This window comes from Colius striatus, chromosome 8 (genome assembly GCF_028858725.1).
Source record: "Colius striatus isolate bColStr4 chromosome 8, bColStr4.1.hap1, whole genome shotgun sequence".
Classification (NCBI taxonomy): Eukaryota; Metazoa; Chordata; class Aves; order Coliiformes; family Coliidae; genus Colius; species Colius striatus.
Genome location: NC_084766.1, coordinates 15,102,748 through 15,118,442, shown reverse-complemented (window position 1 = coordinate 15,118,442; position 15,695 = coordinate 15,102,748). Strand labels below are relative to the sequence as shown.

Genomic DNA, 15,695 nt, shown 5'->3' with positions numbered 1-15,695 from the left:
TCAGAAAATAGATCCTGTAGGATGAGTTGCATTCAGGAGTTTAATTTGCTTCTGTCTTGAAGAATATCCATGAAAGAAGCTCCCTGGGCTGCTAGCCCAGGCTCTCTGACTACTAGTCCCTAGTGCTGAAAGCCCAAGGGAGCCTGTGCCCCAGAAGCTGAGTGATCTGTGACTCCCACAAAAGCACTAGATGCTTTAGCATCACTCATCTACTCAGGTCCCAAGAAGCTGAGTGTGCTTTATGAACCCTTTCCTATGGAGCGATGTGTATTTCTTCTAGGGTGTCTCATGGCTGGCCAGTCGGCTCCTTTGAACATCTGAGGCACACAGCGAACTCTTGCTCCAACTGGGAACAAAGTGACTCCTCTCTTGGAGAGCAGAGGGAGGGGGCAGTGATTCAGAGCTGAAAGACAGCGGCAGCTCCTTCCCCACGGGCGCAGGGTGAAGCCGGGCGGGCGAGCGTCCCTGGGGAGCTGCGGGATTGGCAGCCCCCTCCCTGCCCTGCCTCCCGCTGCGGCCCGGCCCGTGGCTGCGTGCCCTGCGGCGCAGCTGGCCAAGCGGCACGGCGCTGGCACGGAGGCGCCGGGGGCAGCTGCCGGCATCTCCGGAGACGAGCCTTGGCTGCCTCCAGGCTTTATTTATTTCGCTCAGTGAAAAAGCTCAGGCTGTGGTGAATAAATAAACGCGCACAGAAATGCGAAGGTACCGCCTGGCCCAGATTCTCTGTCATACTTTTGAAGGAGAGGAAGGCTTTCAGTAGGAAGAAACCCACCTGGACTCTCACTGGTTAAAACCAGTGGCCTTTGCCACATCCCAACAAGAGGGAAGCAAATTTGGAGTACAGAAAAAGATGAACCCCGCCGCTTAGCACAGATCTGTGCATTAACAGCTTACAAGATTAAATATTGAGGGAACGGCTACTGAGGTACAAGAGCAAAAAGCTGATCTACATCTTAGGGCATTAAGGAAGACTTTAAGCTGGGATGCAAGACTGGGAGCTGGATCAGTCGAGGCAACAACACATGCTGCTGTGGCCTGGAGCAGAGCTGCCGGGCTGCAGACCTGCACTGGGAGGGCTTCTAGATCAGACAAAGCGTAATTTGACAAGGCTCCTTCTCTTTTGAAGCCTATGTACAAGGTATTACATTGGGGGGGCATATTTGCTTTCCCCTGGAGCAGGAGGAAAGTGCATTTACTGACTGATATGCCAGGGCTAGCAGAGAGCTGATCATAGCAGACAAATCTGGTAGTGTTCTCTGTTATCAGTTTTATCTTGCTAGGTGAGAACAGTACAGTGGCTCTGGTGTGCAGTAGTTCAGTTTAAGGTGTTTGGTGCTCTGCTATATAGAGAAATACAATGAAAAAATGTAGTCCTGGATAAAGCCCTTAACCCCTCAAAATACCCTAGACCCACCAACCACTGAACAAATGAACATCTGCCTCTATACAGAGCCACCATTACCAACTCTGCTTGCAGATGAGCCTCTTCCCAGGCCTTTTCTGTCTGACTTTTGCTAACAAATTTAAGGAGACAGGAGTATTTTCCCAAAGTATTTTTAAGCTAAGGTGAAAGCAAGAGGCCAAAGAACCCACATTAGGTGAGATCAAGACTGCTCGGTGTTGGAAAGGGTAAGAACATCTTGTTATCCTCAGCAAGGTGATATGGGTTTATACCCAGAGCAGGACTAGCAACTGGAACAAGCACCTAATGGCAGGTGGCTGCTTGGAAATTTTAGAGTTAAAAATACCAAACAAAAACCCATTGGGATGAGAACAGAGTGAATGAGAGATTGTGGTGCAATACCATTGTATCAGAAAGACGCCAGTGCTTTTCTTGCCTCGGTTTTACAGAAGAATCAAAAGCAGAAATGAAAGGCTGTAACGCTGCTTTGCAGAGGAGAGGGGTTTTGCCTTCAGTTCTGATCCTGCCATTATCAAGGGATACTAAAACAACCGAGGGGGCTCAGCAGTATGCAATTAGAGCAACAGTGGGGTGGGAGGATGTGACAGTTGAGCAGATGAGACTGGAGATCAGCATTTGTATGATCTTGGGGGGAAAAAAGGAGAGAAATAGGGGTTACCATGAAAACACCAATGGTACTCTTCAGAGGAAGGGAAAAAAAGCATGTTCACATTATTTGCATTTGGTGAAACATGAATCTGAAGTGGCATTTGAAAAATCAGACTAGACAATAGAGGAAAAATGTCTTTGTTGGAGTGTTTGGGCCTTGGATCAGAGCAATGAGGCAGCATTGGAGGTACTGAGAGGAGGCTGAGATGCTGCACGGAGAAGGCAGTGCAGGAAGTGTAGCAGTTTGTGCCTCTGTGTGCCAGAGATCTGTTTGGTGACCTTACCTTAAAGGGGAGAAACCTCTTTTTTGCAGAGGTATTCAGCACCTCTCTGACTAATTTTAACAGGAGCTGTGAGTGCTGGAAGAGGGAGGGTTTGCTGAGAGGGTTATAAGGTTTCTGAATACTCTTGCCCATTTCAGGCAGTGCTGCCTGTGCCACTGTAGTCCCGTCCAGCGCAACTGCTCAGCCATTTTGGAGGTGCTATGGGTGCCTCTGCCATTGGAGGCCACATTGTGGGTGCCTCTGCCTCCCACCCAGCGAGAATCCTGCCTCCTCATTTCCCTGAGATCACTGTTCTGCCACCAGCCAGCCGAGACGGTGTCACCCCGTTGATCTCAAGAGGAAAATTTTTCTCAGCAGAGCTGGCAGGAGTTGAATTACAGCAGTGCCTTAATAGAAGACAGGGACCCAACACACTGAGTGCAAAAAAAACCCCAACCAAACCAAGACATCAATTAGCAAAAGTAGGCAGTTCCTCCCAATGGTGCCGTGACCCTTCTGCCAGATGATTTCCTGGGTCTATCCGAATTAATTTGCTGGCTCCGTAGCTGGGTCTCTGCTCTCGGTGGTTGGGTGAGCACAGGGAGTAGGTCACATTGCTGAGAGCTCCTGTCCTGCTATTCCAGGATGCCTCTCGAGCCTCCTGGCATCTCTGCAGCAAAGCTGGGGCCCAGCTTTTAAAAACTGTTGCTGCATTTGCTATAACAGGCGGTGCTGGGAGCCACGGGGATGAGGCTGCTTTGGTGGAACACAGAGCCTGGTGATTAGTTTCCTGAAACTAGTTGTACTGTAAATCCCTCATGTTTGAGGCGTAGCAGGGTCCGGGAAGTCAGCGGAGCCTTTAGTGTGCTGGAGGGTCTTGTTATCCTTGTCTGAAAGATGTGCAAAAATCCAGTAACCTCCAAATGTCCCACTTGTATTTGTTTCTTAGTTTGCAGAATGTCTTTCACCATAGCAACTAGGGCTTCATTTCCTCAAGCACATGAATTTTCATGGATTTGTGGAGGGGGGGGGAAGGAGGCGGGGAACAGACGCAAAACCCCGAGCTAAAGCAAAGGTTTTGCAGCGTGGCAGTGGCAGGAGCACCGCCAGATTTGGCTTCTGAAGGAGGGGACCCTGGAGGGGGAGGATCCTCAGATGAACAAAGGCCTGCACCTGGCTGCAAATAGTTTGCAAAAAAAATCAGGCCTGGCAGATTCATTTAGCCTATTGTTGAATGTCACCCTCTCCACTGCTGCATCACCCTCTGGCAGCTGAGGTGGCTTTGCTCCAGTTTTCTGAAGAGCTGGGGTTTTGCATGGCAGCAGTCAGAGGATTGGCCACTTCCATCTTGGCAGAGCCCAGCTGGAGACCTCATACCCTTCCCACCTGTGGAGATCAGGAGGGTGTTAGGAACAGTGTGAAGCCTTCTCTGAGCTCTGCAGACCCAACCCAACTGTGGAGAAGAAGGAAAATTGCACATTTAGGCAGGAGGGAACAGAGCTCTAAATGATCTTGAGGAACTGGACATCGATGCAGGACAGAGAACTGCCTGGGTTCCAGCCCCAGGGACTGGGGTTTGGGCTGTGGGGGCTACTCCAGAGCACAGGCCAGCTGAGTCAGGCTGTGGAAAGAAAAACAGATGCAAATGTCTGTAAAGTAAAACCTCTGTCTCTGCTTAGCACTCATCTGCTAGCTGAAGTCTTTGTCCAGTTTTAGGCACCATAGTTGGGTGCAAAGAGCCCAGGAGGCAACAATAAGGTAATCAGAGGGTTGAAAAATGTCTATGAACTGAGGAGAAAGACCTAAGAGTTGGTTTGAGGGTAATAAAGAAGAGGAGGATAACATGTAGGAAAAATCCTCCTTTAAGCATATGAGAGTTTTTGTCGGTAGTGGCTATTCTTGTCCTCCGTGCTCTGATGGAGAGGGAGAAATAACAGGCTTAAATTGCAGCAAGAGATTAGATGTTAAGAAAATCTTTGTAATGGGAAGGGTCATGAAGCAGTGCTCTAGAGGAGCTGGAGGAATGGGGGTCCTGGTTGTTTGAGGGAGCAGAGCTGTTAGTCCAGGCTCTGCTAGCAGTGAGTTCCTCCTGCCTTGGGGAAGGAGAGGCCGGTAGGGCCAATGACTTCTTTTGGTCCTATCTCGAGCTTGTCTCTTGCTGGTTGCCCCATAATGTGTGTGCAAAACACCCATGAGACAGCATCTGCAGATGTACCGAGAGCTTCTTGGCATTTATGTGGCTTTTGCTTTGGCTCAGTAAAATAAAAATAAGAAACCTCCTTGCACCTTGGATCTTTCTCCCTGAACTCACCAGGTGCCTCTTGCTCTTCCATTGATGGCACTTGTCCAGAGAGAGATGTCATATCGTTGTTGCTTTCCGAGGGCCCGCACCAGTGATTTAATCCAAAGGGCTTTTCCTTTGTCATGGAGGAGACACCCCTGGCTTGCATCCCATGTTGGGCTTGTGCTGGCCCAAGATGCTGGCTGGTTTGGAGTGTCAGGTGTTAGTGGTTTGTGGCAGAGTGTGGGAATATAAATGATTTGAAGTGGGAAGCTGAATGTGAACCATCAAGGAGTCAGTGCTTTGCTTACGGTACAGATCAGCTGCGGTCCCAAAAGGTGGGCTGCTGGGATTTTCATGGGCAGATTTTCTCCCTCCTGAAGTCTGTATGCTTTATCCTTCCAAAGGGAGGTGAGGTGAAAGGGCTTCTGCTGCCACCATTTAAAACCTGCCAGAGGTTGAAAGAAAATGAGGGAGGAAGGGCTGTTGCTGGCGGTTTCTGAGTGGAAGGACTCGATGCTGTGTTGGTGCTGGAGGGACAGGCCCGAGCCAGCTGCAGTCCCGCAGAACCACCCCAACGGTCCTGCGCCTGCAGATGCTCCTGCTGCCTCCTCTCTCTGCCCCCAGCCGTGCCCTGCGGCTCTGCACCACAGCTGCATCCTGTGACATGTGGAAGTGGGAGGTGTGGGATGCACAGGGGGCTGGCAGGGTGGGTGGGCTGTCAGCAGTCACGGAGAGAAAGCAGGTGCTGATGTGGACAGGAGGTGGGGAAGGCCGGGAAGAGCCGCCTCTCGGGATGAGTGCCTGTCTACCTGCTTTCCCTGGGCTGCTCCTGCATTATTGCTGGCAAGCTTCCAAGCACAATTAAACCTCTGACAGGTAATCATTGGTGGAGTGGTGTCCAGAGTGAATAATACAGGAATCAGGTTGGGGGTTTTTTGTGGCACAAATCATTTCAGAAAATGTATTTTGAAAGCTGAAAATGCAAGAAAAAGAAATCCATTAATTGAACAAACTCTCCAGATCTTGACATGTTGCCCAGTTTTGACTCATCTTCTGGGAGCCACAAGGGGATCTGGGATGTGTGGAAGAGTTTAGGTTACGCATGGAAAGGGTTTTGGTGCTTTTCTCAGGACAAGGAAGAAGGAGTTCTGCCAGCACGTGCTGCAGCCTGGGAACTGAGGCAGCTCACACCCTTTTGTGCTGTGCAGGCTGCAGCTTTCTGTACATCATTGGGGTGGGCAACAGGGAGGTGTTAGCAGCATAAATCTACAAAGCCAAAATGGGGCCCAGGCAGGCTAGCCCTTGAGGTCCTTCATGTCCCACCAGCTCCCCCTTGCTGACCTGTGTTCAAGAGTGGACCTGCCAAGGGCAGCTGAGGTGCTCCTCGGACCCGAGGGCTCTGACAAGTCTCAGCAAGAGGTCACAGGAGTGAGGTGCTCTCACAGGAGTGAGCAGGGAGGTGGAATCCCAAAAGCAGGGTTGGAGGCTGTGCTTCATGTAGCAAAGGAGTTTCACCAGAAAAGCTCCAGTGAGTAGAGTTTGCTGGAGTTCAGTGGGCTCTTCTTACTTCTGAGTGTTGCTTTCCTACTCCTAAATCCTTTTTTGCTTTAATGTTCAATCCATCCATGTTTTCTGTCGACCCTTTTTGCTTAGGGCAGGTATCAGCTCTGTAACACAGCAGTTTGCTGAAGCACCGGCTCTATCCCTGCTGTCCTGGCACAGGTACCTCAGCTGTCCCTTAGCCAGACGGTTTGGAAGCAGGATTGTTTTCTGCTTGTCTGCAGTGCTTTCTGTCCCAAGCTGTGGGCATTAATTCAAACATGCCATCCCTTACAAGGTGGAAAAAAACCCTCCTGTTTCTTTGGGCAGTTCACGGGCTGTGGTCTGATCCTATCTTTGTCCCTCCACTCCCTTGTAGTGTAAGAGCGTGCAAGAAGGGTTGGGGTGTTGGGGTTGTGCTCTGCTGCGAGCAGTGCTGGGAGTATCTGGAGGAGGATTCAGAGAGGCTGAAAGCAAACAGGTTTCATGGCTCTGTGTTGAGGCACCTCTCCAGAAACGCCGCTTAATTTTTCTCCACGCTTGTCAGCGGGTGCCTGGGATTTTGTTTGCGTCTTGCCTTCCCCGAAGGGGATATCAGCACCGTAGCATGATGCTGATATCCCATGGAAAGCCACCTCCCATCCCTGCCGGCTTTCCCAGCTCAGTCCTTCATCCACTGCTGCTCCTGATCAGGCCGCACCAGGGGTGGCAGTTGCTGCTGGGCGAACTGCTGGCTGCTGTCACCGCACGCAGAGCAGATGAAGCTGTAGAGCCCACGGCTCCTCTGAAGATTGAGTTTAATCTCCTGGTTTGAGCTCTCTCCACGCTGCTGGACCTGCTTCCCGGCACAATCCTGCGTGGCCACGGTGCTGGGTTGCCTGTCCAAAGCAATCCTCCTGCACATGTCCTCCCATGGAGGCAGAGAGCAGATGTGCTCAGCCTGGCCACGTGCCTTCCTGGAAGGGGTCTTTCGGTGGATAAACACCTTCAAGGCAGGCGAAGCAGAGAAGGGATCGCTGGCATCTCATCCTCAGCATGGGCTGTGCTGAGCAGCCACAGGTTCCCAGAGGCATGAGCCTCTTACTTCCTGGCTCTACAAGAGTTGCTACTTTCTGCGCTTGTTTGATATGTGGAGAATGAGCCGCCCCTCAGCTCGCTGCCCAGGGCAGGCAGGTTTCTTAGGCTGATTGGTCAGAGGCTAATGACATTACATGCCTCTGCTCGCCCGCAGGGCCGACTCACCGGGGACAGTTTTGTACTGTTAATCTGTAATACCCCTACCCTAAGGCACTGCTTTCTGAGGCTGGAGTAGCAACAAAACCAGCTCCCTGCAGACTGGGGGGGGTGTGTTGTGTCTATGCAGTTTATCCAGTGACAATACTGGTCTTTGGTGGTAGTTTCTAATTGCAAGGCATTGCGGTGAATCGCTGTTCCCGTGGCGTTGCTGAGCGCCGGGGCTCTCAGCAGAGCTGCTCGGACGTTTGGGAATTCAGGATGGGTCTGTTTTGGCTGACTACTATGCACAACGTAAGGCTTGAAAAACTGATCGATAATCCCGATGGTAGCAGCAGAATCCAGGCCAGGCAGCATGAGTGCAAGCCAGAGATTACGTGAAGGAAGTTTTAAATACCTCTCACTCTGTTCGCTTGTCTGGACTTACTTTGTCCTCCCACTGCCCGGTGCCTCTCCAGGCGAATCCATTAATATTTCTCATGCTCGTTGAGCCCGTGACAGGTGATTTAAAGGCCCTGGTCTGTGTTGGCATCTCTGCTCTTCATGAGCGGAGCTAAAGCGTGTTGCCGCTGTCCTGACGTGGCTTTAGCACCGTGTTTGATTGCTGTTGTTTCCAGGTTTGAGCACAAAGGTGCTATCTCATTCCAGAGGGCTGTCTGCGGGCAGCGAGCCCCCAAAGGTGGCTGCTTGACAAATACCCACGTTGGGGAGCACCACATCGTTTACACACAACCGCTTCATCGAGGAACCATCCTCCTTTGCATTTGTTTCAGCGGTGCTTCGTAAAACCAACTTTACAGGCTTAGGCAAAAGGGGGAAAAAGGGGCGAGAAGGAGCATCCCAGTTTTGATCTGTAGCTCTGCCTTTGATAAGGAAGTTGTGGTTTGAGGGCTGAGGTTTGTACTAGAGTTTTTGGCTCAGGTTTGTAAGGAGCGAGTGGTTTTGATGTGTGATTCTTTCTTTCCCAAAACAAGTCTTCAGCCTCTCACTTCCTTTGGAAAATGATTGTCACATGCCAAGGGAGCCCTGGCGTGTAATGTGAACAGACCTCAGAGGGAAGAGGTTTCCAACATCCAAACAGAAGGGTCTTAAATGAGAGAAACTGGGGTGTTAGACACAACAAGCATGCTGTTGGCTTTTCCTGGCTCAGAATAAATGACTTTGGGAGGAAAAAAAAAATCACAGAGTCCCAGAATGGTCAGGGTTGGAAGGGACCTCTAGAGATCATCCAGTCCAACCCCCTGCTAAGGCAGGTTCCCCTAGATCAGGTCACACAGGAACGTGTCCAGGCAGGTTTGAAAACCTTCAGAGAAGGAGACTCCACACCCTCCCTGGGCAGCCTGTGCCAGGGCTCCCTCACCCTTCTTACAGCAAAGAAGTCTTTCCTTGTGTTTAAGTGGAACTTCTTGTGTTCCGGTTTTTGTTCATTGCCCCTTGTCCTGTCACTGGACACTACAGAGAAAAGTGTCATCCCATCCCCTTGACATGCACCTTTTAAATACTTGTAAGTATGAGTGAGATCCCTCCCTCAGCCTCCTCTTCTCCAGGCTGAATGGATCAAAGCTGGCTTTCAGGGAGCTACTGCATCCATACGTGTGCAGCTGTGTCCTTGGACCTGGCCCTTCAGGAGGCAGAGGGAGGAAGAAGAGCGCTTGCACACGTAGGCCTACAGTGGTTAGCAGGCTGACACGTGAAATACGGGCTGTCCGTGGACCGCTACGCTCCCTTCCCCAGGGCTTATGGCTCTTGGGGAAGGCTGCAGTCCCTGCCATCCCCTGCAGACCCTGGCACGCTGCTCCTGCTCTCTAGGCACCTGCTTCCTTCCCGTGGGAGATGCCTTGTCCTTCTAGGCATCCTTGCTGAGCAGTCTTCAAGCCTTTGGCTGGGATTTGAAAGGCAGGGCACATCTCTGGTCCTTTTGTTTCGTGGTGCTGGGTCTGGGTTAAAAGTTAACAATGCCCTTTCCTTATTCAGTTCTAATTTAATTTGGGCAGGCAGCAGGGAGATAGAGGGCACTTAGTCTGTTAGAGTGCTGTTCCCTTGTGGGAGTTAGTAGCTTGCACCGTGTGTGTGGCGTTGACTTTGTAAGCTGACCTGTACCTCCACCAGCTTCATTTTCAATTCTAATATTTAGAAAAGAAAAAAACCACAACCTCAAAAAACAACAAAAACCCCACCTCCAACCTCTTATTTATTATTTAGGCAGCGAGGATGTAAATCCTTCCGCGTGTTTGGATTTATAGAACCACTGTGCTTTTGTTGAGCCTCACATCCCTCTCCAATCAGATGCCATGGCCTGCGGTAACCACGTGGGTGATTGTGTTTCTCTTTCCCCCTCCTCCTTCCTACCTGCTCCTGACCCACACCTGCAGCCTGCTTGGGGACAGGTGGGCCCTTGGCACCCATGGGAAGGGATAGGAGTGGGATTAGGCGAGTCCAAGGATTATCAGCACTTGTACATGAGGTGTAACAGCCTCTGAGTATCTCCTTTCCTGTCCTGGAATAAAAAACAAATGCTAAAATGCTCTTCTAGGAAGCATTTTGTCAGCTCTGCTACAGGCCTCCCAAACAGCAGTGTTTCCGTGGTGGCTGGGGAAAGGGGGGAGATATTTATATCTTCCTCAGCTCTGCTTGGCTTCTCCCCAAGATAAATGGAAGTGAAAGTCAAAATTAGAGGCTTGGCCTTCTGAAATCTCTTCTGGAGCCCCTGGGGACTGAAGTGCAGGATGCTTCCATCACAGGAAGCCAGCTCCTAGTGTTTGTTTCGGGGATCTCAGGGGTTGGTTCTGGGGCCAATCTTGTTCAACATCTTCACCAACGGCCTGGATGAGGGGACAGAGTGTACCCTCAGCAAGTTCCCTGATGACACCAAACTGGGAGGACTGGCTGATTCCCCAGAGGCTGTGCTGCCATTCAGTGGGATCTTGACCAGCTTGAGAATTGGGCAGAGAGGAACCTCATGAGGTTCAACAAGGACAAGTGCAGAATCCTGCATCTGGGAAGGAACAACCCAATGCACCAGTACAGGCTGGGAGTCAAACTGCTGAAGAGCAGCTCTGCAGAGAGAGACCTGGGAGTGCTGGTTGATAATAAACTGAACAAGAGCCAGCAATGTGCCCTAATGGCCAAGAAGGCCAATGGCATCCTGGGATGCATCCAGAAGAGTGTGGCCAGCAGGTCAAGGGAGGTTCTGCTTCCTCTCTCCTCTGCCCTGGTGAGGCCTCATCTGGAGTCCTGTGTCCAGTTCTGGGCTCACCAGCTCAAGAGGGACAGAGAACTTCTGGAGAGAGTTCAGCACAGGGCCACCAAAATGATCAGGGGACTGGAGCATCTTTCTTATGAGGAAAGGCTGCGGGAGCTGGGGCTGTTTAGTCTGAGGAGACTGAGGAGGGATCTTATTATTATTTACAGGTATTTGAAAGGTGTACATCAGGAGGATGGGGTGACACTATTTTCTGTAGTGTGCAGTGTAATGGATATGGAGTAATGAACAAAAACTGGAACACAAGAAGTTCCACTTAAACACAAGGAAAGACTTCTTTGCTGTAAGAAGGGTGAGGGAGCCCTGGCACAGGCTGCCAAGGGAGGGTGTGGAGTCTCCTTCTCTGAAGGTTTTCAAACCTGCCTGGACACGTTCCTGTGTGACCTGATCCAGGGGAACCTGCTTTAGCAGGGGGTTGGACTGAGTGATCTTTAGAGGTCCCTTCCAACCCTGACCATTCTGGGATTCTGTGTCTGAGGGACCTTCCTCCCCACTGCCCAAGGCAGGTCTCATCTGTGCAGTGGCCAGGCCATGATCCTCTCGCCTGCTGGCTGAGGGGTTCTGTCATGGGAAGAAGCCTCAGGGAGCAAAGAGGCATCACTGAGAAGCTGCCTTGAAACAAGAGCAGAAAAAAATGTCTGTGGTTGTCCTCTAAATCTTGTAGCATGTTTACTTTCAGAAAGTACAGCTACATTACCAAAAATCAATAGTCCTAGCAGCATTCTCCCTGGGAAACACACACACTCTCGGACACATGAGAGGTGGCAGGGCTTAAAAAAGCCAAGGGAATACAAAGTGCTTTGGTACACGGGTTTTGCTTCCCTTTTAGCTGCGGCCAGTGTCTTCTGGGACTTTCTGATTGTCTTTCTGGTCCAATGTGCCCAAGGCTGTGCCTGGCAAAAGGGGCCAGGGGGAAGGCATTGTCTTGTTATCTAATTTTTACTTTGAAGTACGTGTGTTTTGTAAGGAAAAACAGGTTGTGGTGTGCAGAGATGATACAATCAAGTGTTGGAAAGTGCCTTCCTTTGGTTGGTTTGTGTAAAGGTTTGATGAGACAGGCACATCCCAGCATTTCCTTTCCTTTCTTCACATTTGCAAAGACTTCGTATCTCATCTCCCTTCAGAAAAAACCCTTTCAAATCTCTGTCTCTCCTGTCCCAGCAGCTCCTACTGCTCCCTCTGTTTGGAATGGAGAGAGGTGATTTCCATCTTTCCTGGGCAGAGAGTGGAGGGACATCCATGTGAACCACTGTTTTGACAGAGAGGGGTGTTAGGGGTTGGGGGGAGTGGGCACCGCAGCGAGCTCCGCAGAGCTGGAAATCATCCGTCCTTCTCAGATCAGCCAAAACAAAACCAGAAAGGAGACCAACCCCTTTTTACTACCATCTCTTATTCATGAGACATTTTATCCTAAGTTCTCTAACGTGAACTATGCTGGCTTTGGGGAATGTAATTAATCTTTAATTGTATAAATCTTTAATTGTGTAAAATGGAGTTTGCATGGCTGTAGTCATTTCTCTTCTGTCTCTTCCTCCTCTCACCATTTCAGACACTCCTTTAGCACACCTTCCTTTCAGCAGGGGGGCCCACTGCCCTGGGCACAGGGACACCCAGGATCCTGTGGCACGGCACCAACTGGCAGCAGCTCGCAGCTTAGTATGAATCTGAGTGATTAGCAGCAAATTACTTTGGGCCCTCTGCAGAGCAGGTCCTTGTGCCAGGGTCTTAAGGGATAAGAGTCACCCCGAAAGCAGGGCAGGGGGCTGGGAGCCAGCCACCACCCCTGTGAAGCCGGCACGCTCTGACTGAGTGGTCTGGCACAGAGAAATCCACCTCTCGGCAGCATTGGAACTAACCCAAGTGCTTTCTGCAGCAGCAGCCTGGGGGTCGAGTGCCTGTGCTGCCCTGCAGGCTGGGAAGGAAGAGGAGGAGGAGGAGGAGTTGGTCCCTGGCAGGTGGGCTGCTGGCAGCGAGCACTCTGCAGCACATCCGCCTGCAGCTGCGGCCGTTTGAGGCTGAGGCAGGGGCTTGGCGAGCGCCGGGAGCTCCCCCTTCTCTTCAGAGGGGCCTGGCCGCTGCGTGTGCGTGAGGGATCGTTGGCCCCTGCCAAAGCCTGGGCAGGGGGCTGTGTGGGGGAGCTGGCGGTGTGGGGTAGGGGCTGGGTTCCTCATGAGGCCTGGCGTCTGCCCAGTGCCCCGCATAGTGCTCCCAGACCAAAGCCCTGAGTGCTCTGCCCTGCAGATGGGCAGGGAGCTGCTTTCCTGTCTCCTTTGTTGAGGGGTGACAGCAAAACTAGGAATTGTCCTGAAAGAAACCTAGCTGGTCCTCTGGCTAAAAAAAAGGGGCATTTGCAAAGCAGGATATGCTTGGGAAAACCAACAAAAGAGCAGTCATACCCAAATCAGTGCCAGGCAGAGCCAAGTGCCCAGATCAGTGCCAGGCAGAGCCAAATGCCTTTCTGAGGAGGCAAAGTGCAGCCTTTCAGATGCTAACTAGGTATTTGGGTTTGGCAAATGAGCTGTATGGAGGAATTGATGCTAGAGGAGGTGATGCATGGGTGCCTTCTGTAAGGTGGGGCTGTCTTCAGCTGAAGCCCGCAGGGACGGGTAGAAAATTCAAGAGGAGACAGATGGAATGGACGCTATGGACATGTCTGTGGTGGGGAGATGTCCCTGCTCAGGCCCTTGGTGACTCACAGTGCTCCTGCTGAGCGGAGTTTTGAAATCAGCATCTCCACTGAAAAGCTTTTCCTAAGGCTGTACTGACTGGCTGTGTCCAGGTGGAGCTTTAATGGAATGGGAGGAGCACTTTATGCCTGAACACGAGGCCTTTCCAGCAACATTGCTGAACTTCCCTGTAAGAAATTCTGATGTCATTTTTTTGGTGTGCTTCATCGATTGGATTAATCAGCAGAGAGCTGCCCTCCGGGTCCCAGCGTGGCTGGCTTGCGTCCATTTGCACTCAGGTCTTTGCTGAACAAAGAAGGATTTGTCAAACAAAGCGGGCTCAGTGCTGGCATGAGGAGCCTCTAGGCTGCTAGTTTGAATTAGGACTGAGCTCTAACTGTTAAGTTGTATGTCCTATGGACTGGATTGGTAACAATCTCCTGACCTCTCACTCCTGGGTGCTGCAGAGCCTGTGACCTCAGGAGCCACCCCAAGGTCGTGGCCTTCAGGGCAGCAGAGAGCCTCAAGGGACGAGACGCAGTTAGAAAGCAGGGTGAGGAAGGTTTGGGCAACTGCTGCTGTCGAAGAAAAGTGGAGTCCCTTTGTAGCCTGTTTGCTTTAAAGGCAAAGTGCAGTCTCTAGGGGGGAAATAATGTAAAGAACTGTTGTTAAAGGCAAAACAAGACTGCGAGCAGAGGCTCTTTGTAGGGACAGCTGTTGCAAGAGATCCATGGTCCAACTGCAGGCTGCATTTTTCTAGGTGTCCCTCAAATGGGTTTTGTCCTCTCTTCCAGCTCTTTGAGAACTTCTACTTTGGAGAGGTGCAGCTGGACTCGGTGCGTCTTTCCCAGCGCTTCTCCTCGGATGCCTCTGGCTACTACACGACGTGCGGGCAGCTCAGCTTCTGCAGCTGACCCCAGTGGCTCCGCTCGGCCTGCGATGGCATGGGAGAGGATGCGGGGATTGGATGGGAATGTGGGAGCTCCATGCAGGGATACCCCACAGCCCCTCAACAGCCAGGAACCTTGGCATTTCCCTGCAGCCTTTCCCACACGTATTGCCTTTGCAGGGAGCCGGGCCTTTCTGCCTCCTTTCCCCATCGGTAACCAAAATGCCACAAAGGTGCCCATTTGATGTCTGCTGCCTGTTTGTCTTCCAAGAAAACAACTAGAAAAACTGGTGCAGGTGGCTTTTGGGGCACCACCAACATTTAAGCGTGGCTTTATTTCAGAAGAAGAAAATTTGTTCTTCGAATCAGTGTTTAAAATCCACCCTGAGAGTGGTGTAACGCTCTTGAGGTGAGGCATCGCTTGGATCCCCGGTAGCGTGCCTATGCGATGTACATCTCCAAATAAACTCCTTCCCTTCAAAAGCAAAGTGTTTATCTCCAGTTGCATTGATAGTTTCTGTAATTAAACTTGGAGCACACAACTGCATAAACAAGAAAGCATTCATGGTGAGAGCTCTTTCCAGTGGCCGTTTTGGAGCGTGTCAGAAGACACGGGCCTGGTGGGTGGCATCTCCGTTAAAAGCAGTGCAAAACTCTTTGATACCATAGTGAATCCTCCTGAGATCTGAAGACAACCGGTTCCTCTTGTAAATCCCCACGCTGGGTAAAAACAGCAACACAGTCTTTCGGGAGAAACGCCTTGAGATCTGGGAGCTGCTGGTGTTGAGTTGTTTTGCAGCAGCCTGGCGCTGGCAGCATGGAACCGGCTGTGGTGAGGTGGGAGCAGGGCAGGCAGGGCCGGGGCTGTTCTGGCAGTACCCGTTTCTGATGGTGCTCATTCCCTCCCTCCCAAAGCAAGCTGGCTGTGGGACTGTGGGCAAACAGCAGTGGGAGGTGCTCAGCATCGTAGAATCATAGAATGGTAGGGTTGGGAGGGACCTTTAGAGACCATCTAGTCCAACGCCCCTGCAGAAGCAGGGTCACCTAGATCAGGTCACATAGGAACATGTCCAGGCGGGTCTTGAAGACCAAGGAAGGAGACTCCACAACCCCTCTGGGCAGCCTGTGCCAGGGCTCCTTCACCCTCACAGTTTTTTCTTATTCCTCTTTCCCCCTAAAGGTTGTGTTTCCAATGCCAGTCAACGTTTCCAAGACCTAATTGCCCATCTCTGCTTTCAAGCCTGCCTGCCAGGAAATCAAACCATCTGTGGTTTTGCTGGTTGCCCTTCAGCCTGCAGTCCATGCTCACACCTAATTACAACCACTGGACTTTTTCTCTCCACTTTCCCTTGCAGCCAAACACCTCTGTGCTCTCGGGGTGAGCGGTGGAGGCAGGGCTGCCCACGAGCCTGTTCCCTCAGTGAGGGGAGCCTGGTGCCAGGAGGTGCTGAGAGCACTCAGCGCCTGCTGCTGTCACCTTATGCCAGC

General features: G+C 51.4%; 1 protein-coding gene across 1 annotated transcript in view; it reads left to right on the top strand.

Annotated features, from left to right (window-relative positions):
• The window catches only part of ASCC1 (activating signal cointegrator 1 complex subunit 1), a 41,002-nt gene extending 26,317 nt beyond the window's left edge, over positions 1-14,685 (top strand). The window contains exon 10 of the mRNA XM_062001325.1: positions 14,113-14,685. Within this exon, the coding sequence (XP_061857309.1) occupies positions 14,113-14,232 (120 nt within the window). The 3' untranslated portion in view covers positions 14,233-14,685. The remainder of the gene's footprint in view (positions 1-14,112) is intronic.
• The last annotated feature ends 1,010 nt before the right edge of the window (positions 14,686-15,695 follow it).